General features: G+C 37.5%; 1 protein-coding gene across 12 annotated transcripts in view; it reads left to right on the top strand.

Annotated features, from left to right (window-relative positions):
- MLLT10 (MLLT10 histone lysine methyltransferase DOT1L cofactor) overlaps positions 1 to 26,454 on the top strand; it is a 244,697-nt gene extending 218,243 nt beyond the window's left edge. For 6 of the 12 annotated variants that reach the window (XM_081229504.1, XM_081229503.1, XM_081229502.1 and 3 more), the window contains 9 exons: positions 9,976 to 10,093; positions 11,454 to 11,526; positions 14,578 to 14,732; positions 16,650 to 16,838; positions 17,440 to 17,528; positions 17,664 to 18,025; positions 19,079 to 19,175; positions 22,801 to 22,995; positions 24,734 to 26,452. In XM_081229504.1, coding sequence (XP_081085630.1) covers positions 9,976 to 10,093; positions 11,454 to 11,526; positions 14,578 to 14,732; positions 16,650 to 16,838; positions 17,440 to 17,528; positions 17,664 to 18,025; positions 19,079 to 19,175; positions 22,801 to 22,995; positions 24,734 to 24,778 — 1,323 coding nt within the window. In that variant the 3' untranslated portion in view covers positions 24,779 to 26,452. Of the gene's footprint in view, positions 1 to 9,975; positions 10,094 to 11,453; positions 11,527 to 14,577; positions 14,733 to 16,649; positions 16,839 to 17,439; positions 17,529 to 17,663; positions 18,026 to 19,078; positions 19,176 to 22,800; positions 22,996 to 23,673; positions 23,801 to 24,733 lie in introns of all 12 variants that reach the window. The other 6 variants (XM_081229500.1, XM_081229509.1, XR_014015434.1 and 3 more) reach the window with 5 other exon arrangements.
- Positions 26,455 to 27,872: the final 1,418 nt, after the last annotated feature.

Genomic DNA, 27,872 nt, shown 5'->3' with positions numbered 1-27,872 from the left:
GGGTTGGCTTTAGGGAGGTGGGTGGGGGAAGTGGTAGTGAAGAGAAATTTATAGCTAGAGGGAAAATTCCACTTAACATATGACTCAGCTGAAGAACAAAGAAATCATAGTTGCAAGTAATCCAGGATTCAGTCCAATTAAAATCTTCACTGTTTATCCTCTTCCCTGTTTCAGTAAGATGGGTCTCTTATAAATATGATCATCCAGTGAGACTCACATGCTGCATGCCGAGACAGCTGCATCTCTGTTTCTGTCCAGCAGTAAACACTTTCTGCCTTCAAGCCGGAGCTTATTTAACCTGGCTTATCTGGTGCTGCTGTAGCAACCATCAGTCTCCAGGCAACTGAGGCAGGTTGACCTCTGAGTTGAACTGAGTGCAGAACTACTTCAGTTTAGCTGCCTTAGACAATAGTTTTGGTGTTGAATGTGCAAAGTGTGAATTTTCTAGGCAATGTGCAAAGGAAGGATACAGAAATATTTAGAATAAATAGAATGTTTAGATAGAACTCCTAAAATTGTGATGCACTTGGTAATTTAATCTTCTTTCCAAAATGACAGAAGTTTATTTCTGTTTAACTTTCGTATAGGCCTTGTATGTTTTCAGATCATGCAATTCAGTGTGTTTAGATAATCACATCCTACCCTTTTATTTAGAGTTTCTTTATAGGTAGTTGATTTAAAAATGAAGAGAGTAGTGCTATAAGTGTGTAAATTAGAACTATCAATATTTAAAATATAATTATAGAAGCCTTGTTACAATTATTGAGAAAACCATCACACCAGCAAGCAAATGTTTTAAAAAATATAAATCAGAGAATAGAAGTGTTAAATTTGAACGATGTTTTGACTTTCCTCCTTTCCCTCCCAAAAACTTAATGAAAGCAGTAATTTTTAGTGATGGGCTTGGTGCCGGCAGGATAAAAATCCATAGGTCATTCATCTTTCTGGCCTTGGTTTTAAGTAAGATAGACAGGCCTCTTCTTTGGTTTATTTGCTGTCTTAAGGATTGTTCCCAGGCAAGTGGTCAGGGAAGTAAGATCAGGAAGAGCTAATAGAAATTAAAAACTGAAACTAGATTTGTGCCTTTAATGGGGCAAAAAGGAGACACTTGTAAAAATGTGGGGAGACAAAGTCTGATGCTTAGCAGCCCTAATTTGAAAAAAAACTTTAAAAATGTTTGATAACCTAGTTTTATATTGTTTGACGTCAAATCCTTTTGTTTTATTTGATAAACTTGTTTTTAGGGTACTTATTCCTTCACAGATATCAGCAGTATAGTTACAGTTATAGTTCCTTAACGTTATTGGAAGATACAACTGCTGTCCTTGTGATGTTTTTAATGATGGGTACTCTGCTCTTGTACCATGGGTAGAGGTATAAATTAGTTTCTATAGGTGTGCCGTTAATGTTTCATTTTGCCTTTCAAATTCCACTGTTTCTTAGTTCCGCATTTGTTCTGTTTTGTCTTCGGAAGCATTCTGGTGCTTTTGTTTGAAGGATGATTGCTTTAATAGAGTTTAAGACAGAATGTAATGAAAATAATTGTATTCTAATATGTCTTGCATTCTGAGTTTTGCTTTTGGATACAGTCTTCATGTAGATAATCATGGTTCCTTGTTTACTCTGTGTTACTATTATAAAAATGATACAGATTTAAAAGTAATTTAATTGAAGGAACTTCTAAGGTTTATTTGTGTGATATTTAGTAAATGCAGATAAATTTAAGTATTTTAAAGGTATAATTTAGTGACTAATGTTTTGCAGATTTCTATGAGACTTTTACTTCAAGTATCTTAACTTTGGTGTGTGTGTTGGGGAGTTGTCTTAGATATAATCCTGATTTCCTTTCAGATGATGGCTGATAGGGCACTTTGATTCTGTTTGGGAAAATGGTTCAGTTTCCCAGGCCGATTCACCTGTCTTTGGAGGAGCTCTGACTTGATTGGTCAGAACGGAAGTTTCATCTATTTTATTTTATTTTACTTTACTTTATTGTTGTATCCTGCTTTTTAATTAATTAATTAATTTATTTATTTTGGGGCTGCATTGGGTCTTGCTGCACACAGGCTTTCTCTAGTTGTGGCGAGCGGGGGCTACTCTCCGTTGCGGTGCGCGGGCTTCTCATTGCGGTGGCTTCTCTTGTTGTGGAGCACGGGCTCTAGGCACGTGGGCTTCAATAGTTGCGGTACGCGGGCTCAGTAGTTGTGGCACACGGGCTTAGTTGCTCCGCAGCATGTGAGATCTTCCTGGACCAGGGCTCGAACCTGTGTCTTCTGCATTGGCAGACGGATTCTTAACTGCTGCACCACCAGGGAAGTCCCTGTTTTAAATAATTACATAATGACTTGTAATTTTAAGGAAGTTCACATTCTGAGTAGAATAAGTTTTTATAAGTGCTTTCTAATGTTACTTACTTTTGGATGATGAAGAGGTTAAGTGACATAGATCATGAGCCTCTGTGTTGAGGGGTATCTCTTTGAAGAAACATTCTTAGGAATTTTACTGTGTCTGTTTGTGTGGCACAATACAAAATAGCAGAAATTTGGGTCCGAAATCCTAGATTCCTGGAGCACTGCTGCTCACTAGTGTGTCTGTGGGTAGGTCTTTTACATTTGTGAATGTTGATTTTTTTTTCATATGTGAAATGGGATACTTTAAATACCTGTTCTACCTGCCGTACAGGTATATTCTGAAGTTCAAGCGAGCATAAGTACTTTGCAGACCATGAGTTACTTTGGAATTAATGGTTATTACACCCATTTAGTCATTTCACATACAGCTGTTGACTAAGGTCTTTTCCATTCTTAAATTATTTCAATAGCCTCTTTAGTCCTAGGGACTTAATTTCCACCCCAAAAGGTAGGAGTTATATTGATTAGATATTGACCAATTAAGAAACCTGCTTAGAATTGGTGGTTATTCTGCACAGTTCTGTTGCTCAATCATGAGTGTTCATTGATGGTTTAACTACAATTTAATCCCTCCCACTACTTTATAAACTCAATTGTGGGGCATTTCAGCATTAACCTAAACAATGGTTTTGAATACGTTAAGCTCCTAACAATTAGGGAGCAGTTTGGGGCATTGAATAAAGTGGAATGATGCAATTGAACCTGACAGCTTTAACAGTCAGCCTACTCATGGGACCTGAAAGTTGTTCACACATGGTTTCTTCTCTCATCACATGCTGAGTATTAAAGCCCGATGGTGGTAGCTGACACAGAAATGGGTCTGTTATCAGGATACATTTTAGAGTACAAAGTTAGGATTGAGTTGGAGAATATATGAAACTTTCTATTGTCCTCCAGTTTTTCCTGAAAACTTTTCTAGTCAAACAAATTGTGTATAAATTGTCATTAAAATATTTGAATCCTTACGTTATATTTGCTGTATTGCTATGTTATTATAGAATATATAGATTAAAATATCCTTGCATAATGAGGCAGTACCATCTAATTTTTCTTAGGGAAACGTTGTACTGTGAAATATAGCCATGTTAATATCAGAATATAATTGGCAAATCATGTTCTCTAACGAAGTTAATGGAAAAGATGGAAACCATAATAGCTTATGAAAAGAAGTTTTAAATAACAAGGTAAAGTTTGAGTGCTTGCCATCTGCCACGCATTCTTCTCAGCCCTAACTTCTCAGCAGTAACTCAAGTCTCACAGTATTCTTAGGAGGAAGGTACTATTTCTGTCTCCATTTTTACAGTTGGAAATTGAAGACAGAGAGCTTTATTGCCTCACCCAAGGTGAGATAGTTTGTCTTACGGCCGATATAGTGATAACAAAAAGTTTTTTCTTGTCAGAGTATGGATGAAGTAGGGATTTTTAACAATAATACTGTTTAGTGAGCTGACGGTATTTCAGAAGAACGCATTTTAAACTCATGTGTCCGCGTTGGAAAGGTTGAAGAAGCAGCCACTGTGTTTTAGAGCTTGTTTGAATCATTGGACTTGAATGTTTATTGGCAGGTTAATTGTGCATTGAAAAAGTGCTTGCTATGACCTCTTCCTATATGAGTGAAGCATGAAGTTTCATACTCACCTCTAGATGATGCATTGCTATGATACTTTCCAAAGGTGAAATTTTGATAGGTACTGTTCTTTCCAACCTAATTTTTCTTCTTTATACTTTATTTTTCTGCCTTTACCAACATTAGGGAGGAAAAAAAAATCTACCAAAACAATACCCACTTTTAAGTCTGATACTCAGATAATTGAGTAGATTTAGCCTGATTTTGGTCCTCTCTACTACTAACTCCTTTAGAATGAGCCAAGTGCCTAGGAATTTGGTAGACTTACTTCACTGTACAACTAGAACTCTTTCAAAACTTCTCTGTGGTCATAAGGAGACATTTGAAATGTAAGAAGTGAACTATTCATGGGAAAATTCAAGCTGAAATATAATTTTAATCTTGTTAATATTTTAATAGGGTATGTCAGTCTACTTAGGAAACACTAAATTTCTCTGATTCAGTTTGAGTTTCACTACTGCCTTGGTGTAGGGACTTGCATCTTTCTAGATGCTTAACATAGTAAGTTATTCTAAATTTGCTAAGGGTATTCTTTGACTCAGGTACTAAGCATATTTTGCTTCATCGTGACTTAGATTTACCTCAGTAATTATTCAGTTTCTTTTTACTTTACTTGGCTTTGGGTCCATCTTGTAAAATAATTATTACACTTAATGAGACTTTTACTAGGGTATTAGAATAGATATAACATCTTGCGTGGAAGTGGTTCCTTCAATTATTAGTCTTGGGGAAGGAAAAAAGAACCTGTCTAAGGTATAATCTATTTGGAAGTGAAAGCAGACGTTTATTAAGGCAGTATGAACTTATAATTTCATAAAATATTTTAATCTGGATCTAAAACCTGTTTTTACATTTTGAGTAGATGACTTCATTTCATCAGGACACTATAAAGCCAAGTAACCAGTTTTTTGGCAGTCATATTCTTTTTTTTTTTTTTTAACATCTTTATTGGAGTATAATTGCTTTACAGTGGTGTGTTAGTTTCTGCTGTATAACAAAGTGAATCAGCTATATGCATACATATCCCCCTATATCCCCTCCCTCTTGTATCTCCCTCCCACCTCCCCTATCCCACCCCTCTAGGTGGACACAAAGCACCGAGCTGATCTCCCTCTGCTATGCGGCTGCTTCCCACTAGCTATCTATATTACATTTGGTAGTGTATATATGTCCATGCCTCTCTCTCACTTCGTCCCAGCTTACCCTTCCCCCTCCCTGTGTCCTCAAGTCCATTCTCTACGTCTGTGTCTTTATACCTGTCCTGCCCCTAGGTCCATCAGAACCATTTTTTTTTAGATTCACATATATGTGTTAGCGTACGGGATTTGTTTTTCTCCTTCTGATCCACTTCACTCTGTATGACAGACTCTAGGTCTATCCACCTCACTACAAATAATTTCATTTCTTTTTATGGCTGAGTAATATTCCACTGCATATATGTGCCACATTTTCTTTATCCATTCATCTGTTGATGGACACTTACATATTTTTATTTTGTTTAAGCTTCTTATTTTGAGATAATTTTTGGGTGTATAGAAAAGTTGCAAAACCAGTACAGAGTTTATGTGTGTTGTGGAACCTTCACTCAGCCTCCCCAGTGTTTAACAACTCATACTCTTTATAGTGCCAATAGGCCTGAGAACATATTTGCCCACAGTAGACATTCTCTTTCCCGGGGCAAGACAGAATTGAAATAAGGTATGTGCTTCCCTCCAAACACAATTGCCAGTTTTTTGTTTTTTTTTTTAATTGAAGTCTAGTTGATTTACAATGTTGTGTTAATTTCAGGTGTACAGCAAAGTGATTCAGTTATACATACATATATTTTTTTTTTTTCAGATTCTTTTCCCTTATAGGTTATTACAAAATACTGAACAGAGTTCCCTGTGCCATACAGTGTGTCCTTGTTGGTTATCTATTTTATATATAGTTGTGTGTATATGTTGATCCCAAACTCCTAAGTTATCCCTCTGCCCGTTCCCCTTTCCTCTTTGGTAACCATAAGCTTGTTTTCCATGTTTGTGGATATATTTCTGTTTGTATATAAGTTCATCTGTATCTCTCTTTCTCTCTTTTTTTAAATTCCACATGTGAGCTATATGATATTTTTCTTTGTCTGGCTTACATCACTTAGTATGATAATCTCTCAGTGCATCCATGTTGCTGCAAATGGCATTATTTCACTCTTTTTTAAGGCTTAGTAGTAGTCCATTGTATATATGTACCACATCTCCTTTATCCATTCATCTGTCAATGGATATTTAGGTTGTTTCCACGTCTTGGCTAGTGTAAATAGTGCTGCTATGAACATTGCGGTGCATGTATCTTTTCGAACTATGGTTTTCTTGGGATGTATGCCCAGTAGTGGGATTGCTGGATCATATGGTAGCTCTGTTTTTAGTGTTTTAAGGATCCTCCATACTGTTCTCCATAGTGGCTGCACCAATTTACATGCCCACCAGAAGTGTAGGAGGGTTCCTTTTTCTCCACACCGTCTCCAGCAATAACAACTGCCAGTTTTTATACCAGGTCTTCTGAAGCAGACCTATGGTACATTAGTAATTTGCTTTCACTGCACTTTAAAAATCCATGTTCAAGGTGTGCTTTGGAGAACCGTGTATATATTGTTTCCCTTATTCCTTGTTCCAGATTCCTTTTATATAAAAGCTTTCAGTGCCCTTTATGCTTCATAACTAGCTTCTTTAGGTTCTCATGGACTTTCATGAATCTTAGTGCTTTCACTTATTAGTAACGAAGGTTTTTGAGTCTACAAAATGCCAGTCATTATGTGTGTACTCTCCTCATAAGTTGTGTGTCTCTTCCCTGCTCTCTCTCTTATCCTTCTTTATTGCTACTAAGTTGAAGAATCTTTTTACTAAAATGTTGGGAGTTTCTTGGTCCTAAGGTGCCTACAGAGTTATCAAGAGTTTCCAGCAGTAACCATTGTAAATATCATTTCAGAAGTGTTGGCCAAGCAGTGTCAGACATTTGTGGAATCTTTGGTAGCTCATGTTACCAGCTTAAAATGATGGTAATGACTTGAGTTTTAATGTGGAGTGCTTTAGATGTTTTCATATACCACAAAACCCTACATGGTAAAATTAGTAATTTATTTTCAGTCTCTCTTGGAAATTTCTTGTTTAGATAAATACAATAATTTTTAAAAGACAAAACTACCAGATAATTTTTAAGCATTCAGAAAATTTGGGAAATTTATCATTCAGGTTAATGAAGAATGTATTTCTAATTTATTATTTTATTATTAATTTTACCTTTTCCTGCCATCTTTATAAAATACATCTTTCCTGCTTTGGAATTATGCTAACGATGATTGATTCTCTTCCTGTTGATAGTCATTATGGAAATCAGTTATGGTGTGCTGCCTTGCATTTTGATCCGTTAGTGTAGTGGGCGTAGTGTGTGATTCGGAAAGTAAGATAATTTGGAGACTACATCAAGAAATTTGAAGCTAACAAGGATAAATATAAAGCTCCTGACAGAAGGAAACCTTCCTGAAAGAGAATAGGATCTTTGATTCTTGTCAAGAGACTAAGGCAGCTCATAAAACTGATTATTGGAACTAGAAATGCAGTTCAACTGGTATGATAATAGTTTTGATTCAGCCGGTGGATGAGTGCGCAAACACGAGAGTCAAAGGACCGGGTGCAGGTGCAGAGGCCCCTCCTGTCCGTGTACTCAGAGCACAGCCCCACCGGCAGTCGGGAATGCACTCATTCTTGCTCGTATTTTTCTCTCTCCTCTCTTGCTGTCAGCTGTTACTTCTTGCTGCCAACAAAATGTCTCAAGATACTACTTTTTCTTCCTCTTTCTAATTAATTTTCCACTTCTAATCTGTTATATGCTTAGTTGATCTTTTTAGACTTGTGTCTAGAGTAAGTAAATTGGCTCTGCAAAGAGCATTTTTAAGTGTGAGGTGCCCAAGATTTTAAACTGGGTTACTGGTAACATCTGATCTTTCTGTGTGTCTCTTTGGATTTTTCTTGTTCTAAGTTATTTTATAAGTATCCAAGATTCCCAAGTAGTTAACTTCTGGAGAGGTTAAAAAAAAGTCTTCCTGTATTTCCATTTTTTTTTTTTTTTTGCGTTATGTGGGCCTCTCACTGTTGTGGCCTCTCCCGTTGCGGAGCACAGGCTCCAGACGCGCAGGCCCAGCAGCCATGGCTCACAAGCCCAGCCGCTCTACGGGATGTGGGATCTTCCCAGACCGGGGCACGAACCCGCGTCCCCTGCATCGGTAGGCAGACTCCCAACCACTGCGCCACCAGGGAAGCCCCTGTATTTCCATTTTTGACTAATATTTTTTATATTCTATACATGGTAAGTGTCTAGTGTGATCTTTAGGTTAAAGTGCTGACTTAGCTTTTGCCAAGGGCTAATTGATTGTTAAACAGTACCATATAATCCAAACTACTGACTTTGTATACATATCTTTAATAAGAGGAAAAATGAAGCCCAGAAATTGACCAGTTGAACTTAGACATTACAGTGTGAACTATGAAATATACCCTTTGAAACAATGGAAAGCAAGGACAGGATTCTACATCACGGGGACTATTACTGTGAATTGTAAAGTCCAACTTTTATGCTTAGTAAGTTGGCTAGAGGCCGAATGTTAATGTCAGGGTCTGAGTCTTTCCAGAAACACAGTTTATTCTCTTGTTTATATTTTGCTTGTTGTCACTATTATGTCGTCTTGGTCTCCTTTGTGCAGTTAAACATGTCAAAATGTCCCACATCTTTTGTTCTGCTGTTATTCAGCTGCTTTATATTAAAAACGCCTCAGTTCTTTTAAATTGTTTTCCAGAATTTTCTTTTGCAATAACTACACAATGATTTTGTTTTTATGAAAGGTTAAGTTTGATTTCATTCATGAAAAAGAAAAAGAAATCTACTTTGAAATTCGTGGTTCTGTTAAGTCTGAAAAGTATTTCAGGCTAGTAATAGCCTTCTGTGAGTTAACAGTGTTTTGTGTACACGAGATTTGCTTCTAAAATGCCACATTTTTAAGGTTATAATATTCTTGGAAAGTGGGAGAAAGTATTCACATCAAAGAAGGCATTTTTATTACTTTGGATTACGCAAGACTTTGGCTAGCCTCCTTAGCTTCATCTGTTTAAGGGTTCATTTTCGCTTGTTTGGCACAAGTCCCAGTGGAGGCCTTCAGAATTGTGGTTAGCAACATGAATGAATCACAAACTGTGGACTAGCTCTTCAGTTTGTAGAGCTGGCTTACTGCCAAAAAGACAGTGCCTTATATGGGGTCAGGGCAAAGCTGTGATTCGTTGAGCCCTGCATTGTATAGAAAACATACTTGTGATGCCTGTTTGCTTTCTTTTAAAATAAAAACAAAACAAAACAGAAAAAGCAGCAGGCTTCCAAGTCTATCAGAATAGGAAGTAACAAAATAGTGTGCAGGTTTTACTAATGACAGAATTAAGCAATAGAAATATGGCTCTGTGTAGTTAAAATACTAAAGGTAGAAGTTGGACCTTTTGACCCCCTCAGCCCGTCTGTGAGGTAAGAGATTGAAACATTTGTTAGACATCTGTTGTCTCCCTGCCCTTATTTTGTAAATGGTTTAATAAGATTAAATAACTAGTCATATGTTCACATGGTTACCATGCCACTGGTTTTGGTATCGAATAGGTACTTGGAAATTAAAGCATGAATAGTTAACTTTGTGCCAATTCTTTTTCTTTCTCTCTCTCACTTTTTTTTTAAAATTTAGAGTTAGGTAACTTTTCAGAAACTGGAATATTGGAATGGTAAAACAACAATGAAATTTGCTCTTCAGAAAGAAATTTTTGCTTATATTCTTAGGTTGGAGAAAATAGTTGTTACTAGGTCTATTAGGAGGAAAAGTATTAAGATATTTTTAAGTATAATTCATTTGTCTTTGTAATTCTTTTCATTTAGGCAAATACTCTAGCTGGATCTTCTCTTAGTCAGGCATCATCTCATATATATGGCAATAGATTAAATCCAAATTCATCAATGGCAGCTCTTATAGCTCAGTCTGAAAATAATCAAACAGGTAAGATTTCAAGAATTTTTAAACTCTCAAATTCTGTTCCCTTTCCCCAGTGTAATTTTTACCCACTTCAGGTCATTTCATTTGAAAGGTCTAAAGGTGTGGTTAATAAGTAAAATCTAAAGGGTGGGGGGGGATTGTGCCCCTCCCTTTTTAAATCAAAAGAATCACAGTTGGAAGTAAATAGTATGCTGTGCTGCAAAACAGTGATGTGCTTTTTTACTGTCTGAAATGTAAATGTTTAAGCAGAGCCATCAGCAGGCAGGAATGCTAGTGTCTCCTGTGACTTTTGTGATTGATGTGTTCAGTGCTCAGTTCTGTGCAATGAAAGTAACATAACACTGGGCTTTTCTGTGAATAGCCTCAATCTTTATTTGCATAATTCATGAAATTGCATTACACAAACTTGGTAAAAAAAAATCCTGTTAGAGAATTTCTACAGTGTTTAGTAATCCTGTGAATTTTTACCAGTTGACATTTTGTAGCATTTGCCTCTTGTACTGTTTTAATGAGCCACTGGATTTGCTTTGTCTCATTCCGTCCTTAAGGATTTGTTGACATGTCCAAGTAGTCATGCCTGTTTGGGGGAAGGGAATGGGTTTAGCAGTTCACCAAGAATGGATCAGTCATGTCTTTACACTTTAAGGGTCAGAGGTTACCTGACTCAGAATAAGGGGAGGACAACCTTAAAGAGGCCAGATAGGATGATTTTATAAGGAACTAAATACAAGTTAGGGGAAATACAAGTTATTTTTCAAGCAGAGATATTCGGTGTTACCTAAGGAATATTTTGAAGAAATTAATTTCTTTTTCCTTTTAAATACAGAATTCTGTATTCCTACTTGTTATTGTCCATTTGGATATTTAGTGTTATGTGAAATGATCCATGTAATAGATACACTTTTAGTTTTGGTGTGTAGCTCTATGTAATACATATGCATTTTGTGACTTGTCTTGGAATGCAAAGTGTTAAAATATACAAAGCATAAGGATTTGCTGTGATAAGCATACAGATTAGCTGTCCACAGCTGTGATTCATTACTTTAACCGTAGAAATTAAAAGTGGCTGAGGGGAGGGTACTGCAAATGGAAACCACGCTTCTGTGCTGTAAAATTGAAAGGAATGAAAGAACGAACATAATCCATGGCCTTCTCCACCCACAAAAAACGTGTAGGGACAACGCCTTACATGCCACAGTTCAGCAATTCTAAACTAGCAACATACTAGATCTTCTACTTTCATAATAACTGCAAAGATAGTGGTAAAGGTTTTATGTATGTTTTAGAAAAAATCAGGGCCAGAGCTTAAAACCTGTTATCTAGTGAGAGTCACTTTATCAGCTGTGAAATATTTACACTGCAGATCAAGAACTCGGAGACAATAGCCGCAGCCTTGGTGGCAGAGGAAGCTCACCCAGAGGGAGTCTCTCACCAAGGTAAGTGTTATTTGCACTGCAAAGTATCGGCAAAGGAAACATTTCGCGATTTGGAAACTTCTTTAACTCATATCAGCAGAGCATACATTTGTGAGGCTATAAAAGCATTTTATAGATAAGAAGCATGTCTGGACAGTCAAGAAAAATGATTCTAAATTGACTTGAATATTAATTTAAACACATGGCTAGATTTGTAAGCTTTGTAAAAGATACACCTTTTCTTGGATTTCTAATCAATTTCAGCTCTCCTGTATATTTAGCTCCTGGTATTATTAATGTATTAATTTGGGTAATTCTTTTTGGTTATAAAATAGTCTTAAAAGTCTCTTAGGGCTTCCCTGGTGGTGCAGTGGTTAAGAATCTGCCTACCAATGCAGGGGGGACACGGGTTTGATCCCTGGCCCGGGAAGATCCCACATGCCGCAGAGCAGCTGAGCCCGTGTGCCACAACTACTGAAACCCCTGCGCCTAGAGCCCGTGCTCTGCAACAAGAGAAGCCACTGCAATGAGCAGCCCGTGCACCGCAAAGAAGAGTAGCCCCCGCTCGCTGCAACTAGAGAAAGCCCACACGCAGCAACAAAGACCCAACACAGCCAAAAATAAAAACAAAACAAACAAACAAAAACAAACAAAAAAAGTCTCTTAAAGCTGCAGACTCCAGACTTTCAACTTTGGGTTCCAGTTTTAGCTCTGTTGTGGGCAATGCACTTAACCCTTTAGTCTCTAGTTGCTAATTCAGTAAATGAAGTTCTTGTGGCTCATCTCTAAAATCCCTCTAGTTCTTAAAATTGTCTGAAGCAAAGTATAGCAAATATGTTACATTGTTCTGTGAAATTATCTTAGATATTATATGAAAGAGTTCAGGTACCATTTATTAATATGTAATATATAAGGTTATTCCTACAAACAGCACATTAGGCTATCTTTTTATTAACTTTATTCCACTCAACTCCTATACCTTTTTCTAGTTTGTTTTCTCTCTGTTCTCTAATTTTGTAAACTGCCTCAAGCATAGTATTAGATTGGGTGAGAATGGAGCAGAAGGAGGAAGAAGCCCATTCAAGAATCTTTTTCAACTGTGGAAAGTTTAAAATTCTATTAAAAATAAATTTTTTCTGCCATGGCTACCATGAATATCACTGTTGTTGTGTTGCTAATATATATGGGAATGTCTGTTAAGGAGCATCTTTAACGTTAGAGAGATTAGTCCAGTAACCTCTAATTTTGCTATTTTCTAGTGCTGCATCAGTAGTGCCTTTTTTCTAATCCCTGAGTGAACTAAAGGTAGTATTGTTTTTCCTAATTGAACTCTGCAGAAAATTAAATATTCTTCTTTTGAAACTAGGAATCTGAAGTACAATTGTAACATCATCTGACCAATCTATAATTTATGCTGTGTTACTTCTGTACTGTTTTATTCTTTTTTTTTTCAAAGAAGAAAGTTAATGGATTTTTTTGCTCATATGTTTAGTGGAGGAAGCATCTCTGTGTTCTCCTTTTATTTATTTATTTATTTATTTAAATTAATTAATTTATTGTTGGCTGCGTTGGGTCTTCGTTGCTGTGCGCAGGCTTTCTCTAGTTGTGGTAAGCGGGGGCTACTCTTTGCAGTGCATGGGCTTATCATTGCGGCGGCTTCTCTTGTTGCGGAGCACTGACTCTAGGCTTCAGTAGTTGCGGCGCGTGGGCTCAGTTGCTCTGTGGTATGTGGGATCTTCCTGGACCAGGGCTCAACCCATGTCCCCTGCATTTGGCAGGCGAATTCTTAACCACTGCGCCACCAGAGAAGTCCCTGTGGTCTCCTTTTAAACTTAAAATATCACGCAAGCTACCTAGAAATTATTCAGGATTCCTTACTGCAATTTTGCATTGTGCAGTTCTTCGTGTTTCATTAGCTAAATGGTATTTAACACACAAAAATGGCACTAAATTACTTTAGCACATATTTCCAGCTGTATATTATTCTTTAAAAATCAGCCTGAAATATAATGGCCTAAATTATCCTGGCAATAATATACTATTTGGAAAGGGCTGGGCAGCTGTATGTAGCATGTGATGTTTACATGTGGAATAAAAAGCCTCATTTGTTTAACTTCTAATTTAAAGAGATTTTTGTAGAGATGCATGTCAGGGATGCGGCCGAGCACTCTCAGGCTGTGGGAAGACCTGAGCTGTAGCCCAGCTATGTCACTTACTAGCGGCGTGTCTTTGGACAAGTCACTAAAGCCCCATCTTGTTTCCTCAGATAGAAATGGAGCCAGTAAGGCAGGTTTTGACTTCTCACTAGGTTGTTGTGAAGTTAACTAGGTGGAAACACTTCAGAAACTCTAAAGCCCTTTACTAATTTATTATATTTTTATGGAGGCTGGAGACCAGAAATGGCCACATTTACTTATTTAAAACAAAAAGTGGATGAGAGAACATAGCATGTTCATCTTAATATAAGTGGTACTTGTTTTGGAAGAGGTGATTAAGTTGTTATCATTTGAAGTACAGATCTAAGACGTTTTAGAAAAAATTTGTAGAAGGGGCTCAAATAAAAATGGCTCTGGTCTGGATAATGTTCTCTAATTCTGAAAATACTTGAAACTAAGTATTTTTGAATTTATAACAAAATACTCCTTCAAGATTGTTTAAAAATTCTTTTTACTGATATTTGAGATTTTGTGGTTATGAATTAAAATGCTCTCTACTTTATTATAATCGTACAGTGTAAGTCTTTTCTAGTCCTGTCTTTCTCCCTTTTGTCTTATAAAGTTGCATCAAGTTCTTTTACAGCCTATTCCAGAGATTATTAGTGGTGTGTTTATATTTTCTAGTGGTTTTTAATTATCGAGCATGGCCAGCTGTTCCCTTGACTTTTACCATTTGGGGAGGAAGGATGGTAATTATTAAATTTTAGCGTAGGTTATGGTTCTATCGTTCTAACATAGGCAGCCTGGTGTTAGAAAACTTGTACAGGAGAAGGCTCAGCCTAAGGTGAGAAATGTGAATGTGCTTCCTTCAAAGGGTCCTTCTTCTGTTTAACCTGAGGATTAATGTTTCCAACAGGTCCCCTGTAAGTAGCTTGCAGATCCGCTATGATCAACCAGGCAACAGCAGTTTGGAAAACCTGCCCCCGGTAGCAGCCAGCATAGAGCAGCTTCTGGAGAGGCAGTGGAGTGAAGGACAGCAGTTTCTACTAGAACAGGGCACTCCTAGTGACAGTAAGTATTGTCTTCTTGTCTTGAAAGAAAGGTCAGTAGATGGATGGGTGGACGGATGCACAGAGAGGTGGATGGATGTTGAAGTCACACCATCGAGAACAGCATTGAAATTGTGATACATCTTACATAATATGGTGAGAAAGTGTAATGTAGTGGCTCAGTAGAACAAATGCTGCAGGTTTACTGCTTGGACTTGAATTTTGTTTTTACCTGTTACTAACAGTGTGATCTTAGGCAAGTTCCTTAATGTCATTGTGCTTTTAGATTTCCATTTGTAGAATGGGAATAATAATGTACTTACATCATAGTATTGTTTTGAGGGTTAAATGACATAGAATATATGAAGAACGTTGCCTGGCTCATGGAATTCACTGGTTTTTGTTACTTTTTATAATTATTAAAATATTGTTACATTGTTTCTCCATTGTACTTTGTTCTAATCAATTTTTAAGTTTTACTAAAATACAAGTTATAGCTCTTTTAGCTTAGTTGTTTGAATCAAACTTGCTCACCTTTGGAGAATTTATTTTAAAAAATGTGTATAGTCAAGTATGGCCAACTCTCTTGATTTTACAATTTGGGTGAGAAAGGAGAATAATTACTAAATTATATATATAACTTATATATATTATCTATATCATTTACTTGCTAAATTATGTAATATATATTACATATACATATTTAGTATCTTTACAATTTTAGCTATTAAGGAGAGCCATGGGTGAAAAATGTCAAACACAAAAACTGTTACTACAGATACTGTTAACTAGAGAAGTGGCCTAATGTTAAGGATATATGTATCTGGGGGAAATAATAGGTGTTTTGGTTTGGTTTTTAATCATTTTGGGGGTGGGAGGTATAAGCTTTTGCTGCTTTATTTTTTTAAAATATTTTGCTTATCGTTACACACGTGCCATAAATTGGTATTTTTATGAATGGCGCTCTGACAAAAAATGCTAATTGTGAGGAAATTCATGCCGGGATAATCCTTTGAACATGATAGCTGGAGGACAGGTTTAGCTTAGTCTTACTGCATCTCATTTGGGTATACTAAGGGTTTATTTGTGGGATCTTGAAGAGGAGGGATAAAAGTTAAATCCTTGGGAAATGACCGTATGTGTCTGTACCAGTAGAATTGTGTGTTTTCAAGGCCCTGAGGGCATGTTAGACAAATACAACTTTTTAATACATAGAACTTTTAAAGTGTCCATCACCGCAGCATCACACGGGCCTCTCTCTCTGCTGTGTCGAGAGGTCTGAGAGCTGTGGCGCGAACGGAAACGGTATTTGAGGTGGTGAGGCAGGACAGACGCTGAGCCTGTGTGCAGATGACGCGCCTTCCCTTGGAGCCGGGAGTGGGGCTGCGGTGCACACACACTGCCCTCTGCTGGGCGAGTGTGGATCCACAGGCCTAGCGGCTGGGCTTCCTAGTCCTGTGTCAGGTGGCTTGCTTAACTCAACCAAGCAGCAAACAAATACTTGTGCTCTTTATTTGTGGCGAAGGATATCGGTGTGATTCTTTGCCCTTTGAAATATGATTTTAATGAAAAATCATGGCGAGCACTTTGAATTTTTAATTAGGTTTTTATTTTGATGAAAATAAAGTGTTCTCATGATTTTTCTTTGAGAATGGAAATTACCTGAACTAGGTTGGGTTTTTTTGGTATGTGGCGACAAAGTTTCCACATGGTATATCTAGGAACAGTATCCCTTTATGCTTACATAGGTACAAATATATTATGGTATATTTATATCTACATATAAATTTAGGAATAGAACCTAGTCACTTAGAAATGCTTTATAGAATTTCTGCTTTTCTATTTTAATTTATTTCTAAAGTTATTGACACTTAAGTCCATAAAATACCTAGTCCTGTGTATGAAATTCTTTATTAAAAACCATTCAAATGTCTGCTAGTTTTAGGAATGCTGAAGTCATTACACCAACTTCAAGTAGAAAATCGAAGATTAGAGGAACAGATTAAAAACTTGACTGCCAAAAAGGAACGCCTTCAATTATTGAATGCACAGCTCTCAGTGCCTTTTCCAACAATAACAACAAATCCCAGCCCATCTCATCAAATGCATGCATTTTCAGCACAGAATGGTAAGTATGACTTTATTGTGGATCTAAGGAAAGCAGGATGGACTTCCATTATCTTTTTCATAATAACTGAATAATGACTGGTCACTAGTTATATGCAGATGTAGAAAAGGAATGATAAATTATTTTCTACGAGCGTAAAGAATCCTGTTCATGTAGAGAACAAACATATGGACACCAAGGGGGGAAAGTGGTGGTGGGGGCGGGTGGGGGGATGAATTGGGAGATTGGGATTGGCGTATATACACTAATATGTATAAAATAGATAACTAATAAGAACCTGCTGTATTAAAAAAAAATAAAATTCAAAAATTCAAAAAAAAAGAATCCTGTTCAGTGTTCAATTTGAATTTGCTCCAACTTCTTTAGTACAGAATTTAATGGTAAAATTTAAATATGTAACGATCTCTTCATTGATTTAAAGCCATGATATTCAGTAGAGATAAAGATTTTTTTTCATTCAAATTGGTCTTAAGAATACCAAGGCTTAATATTTAAGTGTTTTTAATGCGGGCTTCAGGGTAAGCTTTTTTAGACAAGCCTTTAATCTTACACATAATGTAATTTAACAGGTAAATAGGTTTCTTTGTCTTTTTTAATCTAGCTCCTACTACTGATTCCTTGAACAGCAGTAAGAGCCCTCATCTAGGAAACAGCTTTCTACCTGATAATTCTCTTCCTGTATTAAATCAGGTAATTTGGGTGTGGTTAGTTTCATCTGTGTGTTTCACTTATGAACAGTAGTATATCACATTAGATGGTTTAAAATTATTTTAAACAGTTTTGCTGTATTGTTTACAACTTAATTTCTATTCTTTCTTACGTTAGGACTTAACCTCCAGTGGACAAAGCACCAGCAGCTCATCAGCTCTTTCTACTCCACCTCCTGCTGGGCAGAGTCCAGCTCAGCAGGGCTCAGGCCTTAGTGGAGTTCAGCAGGTCAATGGTGTGACAGTGGGGGCACTGGCTAGTGGAATGCAGACTGTAACATCCACCATTCCTGCCGTGCCTGGAGTGGGTGGAATAATTGGAGCTTTGCCAGGTAACCAACTGGCAATTAATGGCATTGTAGGAGCTTTAAATGGGGTTATTCAGACCCCTGTCACAATATCCCAGAACCCTACCCCCCTCACCCATACAACTGTACCACCTAATGCAGCACATCCAATGCCAACTACACTGACTAACAGGTAAGAAACTTACTTCAATACCTTTTGGGTTTTTTAGTGTAACATGGTACCAGTGCTGTCCATACTTTAGATTGGGATTTTTAAATGTGTTCCTTGTTAGATGTACTCGATAAGAAATTAAAAGCCACCAAACTTAATATATTATACCAAGAGCCATTTATTTTTGACACTTAAGTAATTCAGGTTAAAACAAAATTAAATCACCTTTCGTAACAAAGCATTAGGTATATTCTATACTGAAAATTTCAGTTTTGATCTGTGATGTGTGTTTTAAATGCTAATTTTTCTTATCCCCATGTATATTGCCTTCATGTGTCATAAATCCTGAAGAAAAGTAATATTATAATGAAGATCACATATGAATGTTGGTTTCTTAAAATTCAGCTATGTAATTTTGTTAGCTTTGTTGTCAAAGATTTTGATATAAGATGAAGGTCAAATATTTATCTTGAATTTCCAGGGAGTGAGACTCGCTGTTTCACTGTAGTGGAATTTCATTTGAATGGCAAAGCCATGTTGTTATTGCACATACTTTTGAGGAATAAATCATTTTAAATGTATTTGCAATGGATAGTAGTAAACTATTTCTTCTGGCTCTCTTTTCAATGGTGCTTAATTTTACCGACCATTGGGACTGTAAAAAAAAGTTTAGGTCAAATCAATTAGTAGTATGTTTGGATTCTTCCTTTGTTTTAAATATGTGTCACTTAGTGTGGGTTAAATTATCCTTGAATGATTAAAAATAAAAGTATTACATGTTCTGTTATAAACACATGTAAGTTTTTATTCCATAAAACAACTGACTGCCTGCTTGGTTTACAGTATAAAGGGAAACAAAACATTTACTGACAATGTGAATTCTTGTTTACCTGTATATGTGCAGAGAGAGAGAAAGAGAGATAAAAGAAATTTGTACATCATTGTTTTCAAAAAGTATTATGGTTAGAAACTTGTTAAGTTATTAAACATCAACTTGAAACAGTTGTTCATTTTACATTAAAAAAAACGTTAAAAGGTGTACAGTAGAAAGTAAGAATTTTCATCGTTTTTCAGTGCCTCAGGACTAGGATTACTTTCTGACCAGCAAAGACAAATATTTCTTCATCAACAGCAATTCCAGCAGTTGTTAAATTCGCAACAGCTCACACCAGTAAGTTCTTCCTTTTGATAATACTTGATCTTTATTAGGAGCAAGTGATCCAAGCTATAATAACTATTCAGCATAGGTATAGATTGCCCACTTTGTGAAATGACATTGTGGTGTAGTCTGTGATACCTGCAGTGACATTATATTGATTCATCGACAAATACTAGAACGTGGTCTATGCAACTCTGGTAGACTCTGTATTTTCACGGAGACTTGTATTTTCATGGAGCTTCATTATGATAGGGGTGATGGACGATAAATATATACACACTTTTTGGTAGTGATGAGTACTGGGAAGGAAAATGAAGCAGGATAAGGATTGGATAACAGTCGGATGAGAGCCATCTTAGATAGGATGGTCCAGCCTCTGAGTAGGTGACTTTTGAGCACACACCTGAATAAAAGTTGAAGGAGCATGACTTTCTGACATGGGGGGCGTGCGGTGGAAGAGAACATTCACTCAAGGTGGAGGGACCAGGGCCTGTGAGCTGTGTGACTGGACTGGTGTGGAGGAGAGCAGTCAGACGGGTGGGTGTGGGCTGCAAGCTTGTGGGCTGCCTTGTTTGGCTCTCCATGGCATGGAATTTAGATTTACCTTAAGTGTGATGGAAAGCCATCGGTGATTTTTTTTTTTTAAAAACCTTTCTTTGTGGAAATACACATTCAAGTGTACCAGAAGTAGAGAGTATGGTATACCGATTGCCTAGCTTTAATAATTATCCCAGTTAAAAAACTCTTTTTTCGTATATCCTCATTTTTCCTTTCAGAATTTTAAAGAATTAATTGTAGGGTTTTTGTTTGCTTGTTATTTGTTTTGGCCACGTAGCATGGCATGCAGGATCTTAGTTCCCTGACCAGGGATCGAACCCGCGCCACCCACAGTGGAAGCTCGAAGTCTTAACCACTGGACTGCCAAGGAAGTCCTGTAATTGTCGGGCTTTGAACACAATAGTGACATGACATACAGTGATGTTTAGATTCACGGGATTCGCTGAAGTCAGTAGGGAATGAAATCTAATGTCTCAGGACTGAGCCCTGGGCACCCTGGAGGAGGAGAGTAATCTAGTCAAGGGTCTAGGGAAAAAGGGGCCAGTGGGTTAGCACAGAGAGTGGTGGCCTAGTTCCATGTGAAGAAACATTTCAAGAAAGGGAGGACTCAGCTGTGTAGAATGGTTCTGGTGAGACAAGTAAGAACTGCCCATTGGATTTGGGTGTCTAGAGCTTTTTGAGAACGTGGTTTTGCTGAGAAGTGAAAAGCTTCACTGAGTGGTTGGAAAGAAAATAGGAGAGGAAGCGAAGATGGGGTACAGGCAACTCAAGATGTTTTACTGTAAAGAGCAGAGAAGTGAATCGGCAGCTAGCATTAGAAAGACGTGGTCTAAGGGGGGTAGTTTCTAATCATTTTGAAAATGACAGCATATGTGTATGTTGATGGGGAATTTTCTGGTGCAGAGAGAGGAGGGATAACGCCAGGGCAGCAGAGCTCTTCAGGAGAGAGCAGCTTCCCCTGTGATAAGAGGGAGGCAGAGAGGCTGTCGGTGGGTTTTATGACAGGAGGTTGAGGAAACCCACTTCTAATGTTTGTAGTTTTTAAATGGGAATTATAAGTAAAGTCATCAGCTGAGGGGGATGGGGATATTGTAGTTAGAGGAGAGAAAGAAGGTGTGGAACAGATATCTTGGAGGAGGGGAGAGAACTAAGGCAGATGTGGGAGGGTGTGTCTAGCACACCTCACTGCTAGGAGAACACCCATTTAATTAACTTTGGGGTTTCAGCCTTTGTAACTTCTTTCTAAAATACATCTACCTACCTACTTTCTTGCTTTAGTCAAAAATGTATTGAAAATGTCTGTTTTACAATTCTGGATCGTTGTCACCGTCACTGTTCTAACAGTGGTATAAGGATAGAGTCCATATAAATTCTTAAACGCTTACACTAAAATGTAATCTTGTTTTCTTATATCTTGCCTCATCTTAATATGAAGTTCTGGAATTCAGTTTATTTGGGGTTCTTCCTGTTAATCCAGATTTTACTCTAATAACAGCACATTTAGGTGTCTTGTTTCTGGAACGTGGTTGATCAAGGAATTTTTAGCACAAATTATTACCCAGAGCCCATGAAGACTGAGTGGATTAGACTTGACGTTTCCTTTGCAGCCAAGGTTGTGGCTTGAGGTTTCACGTACGTAGTCAGGAATGGTACTGTGAGGCACCTCCCTCCTCAAGGAAAACTCTTGCTCGACCTCCTCCTGACCCTCCTCCCGACCAGCTGCTGCCCCATGCTCAGCCCTGTCCATTTCTGCCTGGCATCTTCCCTGACCTGGTAATGGCTTCTGCCCACTGGAAGCACTTTCTTCCCTTAGCTCCCAGGATACCACATTATCTTGGTTTTCTTCCTGCCTAACTGGTTCTTCCTTTTTAGCTTCCTTTTCTGGGTCCTGCTCTTCTCCTCAGCCCCACTCATTTCAGAGCATCCTAGAATTCAGGATCTCCTCCAGCCGCAGAGCTTTAAATACTGTCTGTGCTGATACCGATGTCTCCAGCCCGGGCCGCTCTCTGGAATTTCAAGCTCCCATATCCACTGCTTACTTAGTTGCCACCACTTGGCTCTCTTAATAAATGGTGCGGGCATAATGTGTCCAAACGGAACTGCTGACCCTCCACATGGCTGCGCCACCTCAGCTGATGCACCTCCATCCTTCCAGCTGCTCAAGCCGTTATTCCTTCACCCCTCTCTTTTTCTGACACCTCACATTGAATCCATCAAGAATCCTAGGTCAGGTTGTGTCGCTCCTCTGTTCAGAGCCTTCCTTTGCCTTCCCGCGTTACTTTGAGAAAAACCAGAGCTCTCGGCCGACACTCCAGGCCCTTGTCCTTCTCTGGCCCCCTTCCTGCTCACTGCTCTCCGACCCAGTCTCCTTGCTTGTCCTGGGTGTGCCATGGGGCCCCTTGGCACTGGCTAGCAGTCTCTCTGCCTGGAACCCCCCCCCCGCCCCCCCCATATCCACGTAGAGAATTCCCTCGTCTCCTCGTGTCTGTGTCCAAGTGAGAACCACCCTGACCCCCGCCCCCCGCTGTCCTCTCTCTTACACTCCTGTTCCCCCCAACCCTGGGCAGTAATCATTTCCTAACATTTCTTCACCCCAGAACAGTGCCTGGCACATCATAGTAAGCGCTCAGGGGTGCTTGCTGGAAGGCATGGTCTCATAACCGCATCAAGAAAGCACTCTTTCTGTTGGCATGAATGAGAACTTTAAAAGTTATTTTAAGTTCCCAGAATTATGGGAGAGGTTTCACCATGCAGTGCATTCTAAAGCCAAACGCAGGTCACGTGGCTGCTCTGAGTTGCCGTTCTCCTTGATTGTCATGGGCAACCTCATATGAATAGGGTTCCCCTACGTTTGTTTGCCCCATTTTGAGAATAAAGCCATTCCCTGATGATATTGACATTTTACAGTAGATGGTTATTATCTAGTGCAGTGTGTTCTTCCAGATGAGACTCTTGTTGTCTTTCTTAGTAGTATGACTTTGCTGTCACTTGAATACCTAATATCAGAGCAGAGAAGCAGGCTGTCCTGACTGCCGGGTCTGCACTGGGACTCACCCTGTCCTGCATGTTCTTACCTAAGGAGCAGCACCAGGCCCTTCTGTATCAGCTGGTGCAGCAGCACCACCAGCCTGATCTCCAGCAGCTGCAGATCCCGACACCCACGCAGATGCCCATCAACAACCTGCTCACAGGCACGCAGGCGCCTCCGCTTCATCCAGCCACCACCAACCCGTTCCTCACCATCCATGGCGATAATGCAAGTCAGAAGGTAACAGTAAGTGTCTGTGCTTTGTTACAGCTAGTAAAATACCAAAACAAATTTTACTGATTAATCAGAGATGACTGTCCAGCCCCTCTCTTCCTCCCCACCCCCCTTAAAATATATTATCCCCCTGATAATTTCTTCTTAAAACCAGTTGTTTCAGCACCTGGATATTGTAAACACAAAGGACCTAAGCCAATTTATGTATCCTCTAAGTATATCAGTTTGAATTTGCACGTAAGGTTGGAAGACTGTTTTATAATTCAGCAATTTTTCAAAATGAAAATGTGTTTTAGTATGGTAAGTGGTACTGGACAGTCCAATCAGAAGATAGTAGTTGGTGTTTTGAGAATCTTTGTTTAACTAATTTGTTTAATTATAAAAATAGTCTAGATAATTTAGGAATATTTTTATTATTTTGCTCAGACATGCTAAAATTGAATTACATTTATAATAAAATTAATATATAAACTTTAGGGCAATCCAGTTATTCTACCTGATAGAAAGTAAATCATAATCACATTTGTAATGAAATTTAAATTCTTTATTAATCTCATGTAAGTGATAGCATCTTACCCTTTCAATGTACAAGTTAAGATAAATAAAAATGGGTGCAGGAACAGTATACTATACGTATAGTGGCACACATTTTAAGGCTGTTTCTTTCTATTAATTCTCCCCTTCAATCAGGTCTACTTTACTGGAGTATAAATGTTTCCCCTAAATTCCAGTTCAGGGCAGAACCCTGTTAGAGGAAGGATATTGGGATATAGAATGGAGACTGGACATCAGGAAAAGGAAGAAGGGAAAGAATGAGGTGGGAGACTTGGCAAAAAATGGTGTTAAAAGTCACAATGTTTGCTCTTTCCCATTACTTTGAAAGTTTGCTCTTTACTGTGCTTTTAGTTTTCAAAAACTTTAGTTTGTATTTAGTAACAAGAATTGGTTCACAATATAGAATTATTGGTTTTCATTAACTCTTCAATGCTTTTTGTTTGCCCCACTGTTCCTCTGATTTCCTGACTGTGAATACTGTCATTATCACAAACCTAGTTTTGCAGACGTGGAAAATTTCATTGATTCTGTATTAATTTAGAATTTTTTTAACCGTTTTTTCCTAAGCTTTTTCTTGTGTTAAAAAAATTATACAGTATAAAATGTATTTTTAATGGAAAATCACAATAGTAAACACTATAAAATAAACAATATTAATTAACGTAGAAAAGCAAGGCTGGGAAATAATATTTATGAGTATCCTGCTATGTGGCAGCCATCTTTGTTAGATACAATAGTATACGTGGTTCCAATCTTTAAAATATTAATAGGCTGTAACCCCATTTTTTAAATAGGGAGATTCAAAGAGGTTAAAGCTCAAAGGACACATAGCACATGTGGGATCAGAACCCATGACTTTCTTAGTTCATTTTCCACACTACTGTGTTACTACTTCTGTGGAAAAGTCAGTCTGGGGGGATGGTTTCTACATTCATTCCTTATGAGTCCTCCCTCAGAGGGGCACTTCTGTCTTTGTATACTGCTGAATTTAATATAAAGCAACTGAATGTTTAGCAGTAAATTCATGTCTTTATATTATGCTGAAAAGTAGCCATGCTGACTTTTAGAAAAAAAGGAGTAACCGTATATATGACCTTTTATCTCAGTTATAATTTCAAGTAAGAGGATATTATCTCAAGTGGGGGCCAAAAATTCATTTAGCTAATGCATCTTATTTTGTTTGTTTTAACTGCAGAGACTTAGTGATAAAACTGGGCCTGTTGCTCAAGAAAAAAGTTGACACTTGAGAAACATCTAGAAATGGACTATCCTGCTATTCTAGCACTTCATCTGGCTGCTGTTGCAGTCCCCTTACTACACCTATGAAGAAATGCAACAAGAAACCAGCTGCACGACAAAGGATTAATTGCCCCAAGAGCATTCTTGTAAGGCTTTGATTGATTTTCTTGTTGCTTTGTTGCACTGAAATGGAATTCCCATATCCCCCACCCCTCACCCACATTTTTTGAATTTTGAAAGAAAATTAAATAGCTAACTTTTGTCATTGAAGTAATTTACATGCAATGAATTTATCAGCCTAAGAGAAATTTAATATAGTTGGTGTACAACTAATTTTGTTACAAATTGGAGAGATGATTAGCAAAACTAAAGACTTGTTCCATTTTTAAACCATTTGATTTTAATGTAAAAGTTGGAACGTGAAATACGATCTTTTGTTTGGGTTACAGTTATGCTTGCTCTGTGAGTCAAAACAAATTTCAAGGAACTGTCTAATTTCTTCTACTGGAGTTTTATTGGTTAAATATTACAAATAAATAGGTCATCCACTTGGACTTGGCAATCTTTATTATAAAAATTTCCTTTCTAATGGGATTTGGCCAATTTTGGTAATCAAGTTAGGATGGTAAATGTCTGCTTCTGCTAAAGGTAATTTTCTTTTGCTAAATGCTTTTTCTTTAGTGTTAAGACCTACTCATATTTTAAAGAAAGCTTGAGTTCAGTGATTTCTAAGGCTGCTGAGGGAACCAGCTCAATTCAAAGTGAAAGAGGGGCCACTCTGAAACTGCTGGTAGGGTTTGGCCTGAATCAAGTGCCTGTTAGTACCTGCCTTGTGCTGAAGTGGCTCTGGACAGCTGAGCCTGCGCTCTCAGTCCTTGGGAGTAGTAGGGACAGTCGGCGTTGCACCAGCAGCCTTCCCCATGGTTCTGCCTTTATTAAGAACTTTCTATGCCACTGTAGCTAGCTCAGGCAAAACTATTACCTGGGTATTTATCCACTAATGAGTCACAAGAAAAATGAGTGGATTTGGTAAGAATTTTCTTTTTTTCTTAAGTTAGACAACTTCCCATTATTGACAATGATTTGAAACAAACAAAACAAGACAAAAAACCCACCACTGCAGTTCCTGAAACACGTGAAATCTGTATTACAGCCCTTCCATGTTGGGTAGCCCCACTCCTGGTATGACAGTATAGCAGAGTATAAATTAAACAATTGGGGATGTAATCATTGAACTATTCTTCAATGTGTGAATTATTAGTGGAAAAGACCCAGCTGTAATTAGACCTCCACTGTGTACTTAGCTGGAAGAACATGTTAATTCTGCAATATGTCTCTTGGTTAAACATTGCACAGTTCTTACCTCATTTCTGTAAATAAGGTTTTGTGAATCTGTTTTGTATTGTGAAAAATTCATAAGATAACATTGATATTTTGATTTGTAATATTTCTAATTGGTAGATTTAATTGAAAAGTAAAATTAATTTATTTTTATATGTTCAGGGGAATTTTAAAGAAAATCAAATCTTTTGTAGATAATTAAAAAAAACCGGTGTGGTTTATTTTACTTATTTAACCCACTGGTTGTTATTCTGTAACAATTTGTATAAATGGTAAATTTTGAATGTGTTGTTATTTTACTTAGATGTAAAATTCCACATGTATTAAAATGTACAAAGTTTTTGTTAATAAAATTTAATAATGTTTATAACTCTGCCTTTTTTCCCAGTTTTATTAAGATATACTTGACATACAGCACAATATAAGTTTAAGGTGGACAGCATAATAATTTGACTTACATATATTGTGAAATGATTACCACAATAAGTGTAGTTAACATCCATCATCTCATACAGATACTAAAAAAAGAGAATGACAAAAAAAGCGTTTTCCTTGTGATGAGAACTCTTAGAATTTACTCTCTTTAACCACTTTCCTGTATATCACGGACAGCAGACTTAACGACAGTCATCATGTTGTACTTTTACAGTCCCAGTACTTATTTATCTTATAACTGGAAATCTGAACTGTTTGACCACCTTTGTCCAGTTCCCTCTCCCTCAACCCCCACCTCTTTTCTATGAGTTAAATTTTGTTCTTTTAATAAGATTCCACATATGAGATCATACAGTATTTGTCTTTCTCTGTTTGACTTAATTCACTTAGCACAGTGCCTTCAAGGTCCATCCATGTTGTCACCATAGGAGGGTTTCCTTCCTTTTTTATGGCTGAATAATATTCCATCATACATATGTATGTATGTATATGTGTGTGTATAGACACATATATATACACACACAAATACATACAGACTCATATACCACAACTTCATCCATCAGTGGACATTTAGGTTATTTCCATATCTTGGCTATTGTGAGTAATGCTGCTATGAACATACAGGGGTATAGATATCTTCAACATAAGTGGTTTTGTTTCCTTTGGATATGTTCCTAGAAGTGAGGTTGCTGGATCAGATGGTAGTTTGATAATAGCCATTCTAACAGGCATGAGGTGATATCTCATTGTGGTTTTGATATGCATTTCCCTGATGATTAGTGATGTTGAGGAACTTTACAAGTGACTTTTCATGTATCTGTTGGCCATCTGTATGTCTTCTTTGGAAAATGTCTGTTGAGGTCCTTTGCCCATTTTAAAATTGGATTATTTGGTTTATTTTTGTTTTTTTCTGTTGAGTTGTCTTGAGTTCTTTATGTATTTTGGATATTAATCCCTATCAGATACATGATTTGCAAATATTTTTTCCCATTCTGTAGGTTGTCTTTTTTTTAGTTTGTTATATCTTCTTGATGGATTGACCCTTTTATCATTATATAATGACCTTCTTTGTCTCTTTTTATCATTTTTAGTTTACAATCTATTTTGTCTGGTATATGTAAGTATAGCTACCACTCCCTGCTTCTTTTTGGTTAGTTTTGCTTGAGATGTCTTTTTCCATCACTTCACTCTCAGTTAATTGTCTTAAAGGCTAAAGCAAGTCTCTTGTAGGCAGCAGCATGTTGTTGGATCTTGTGTGTTTATCCATTCAGTCATTCTTTTTGTTTTTATTGGAGAATTTAATCTATTTTTGTTTAATT

This window comes from Mesoplodon bidens (assembly GCF_964165515.1).
Source record: "Mesoplodon bidens genome assembly, chromosome: 3".
Classification (NCBI taxonomy): Eukaryota; Metazoa; Chordata; class Mammalia; order Artiodactyla; family Ziphiidae; genus Mesoplodon; species Mesoplodon bidens.
The sequence above is the reverse complement of the archived record's forward strand: the minus strand, read 5'-3'. Positions and strand labels throughout refer to the sequence as shown.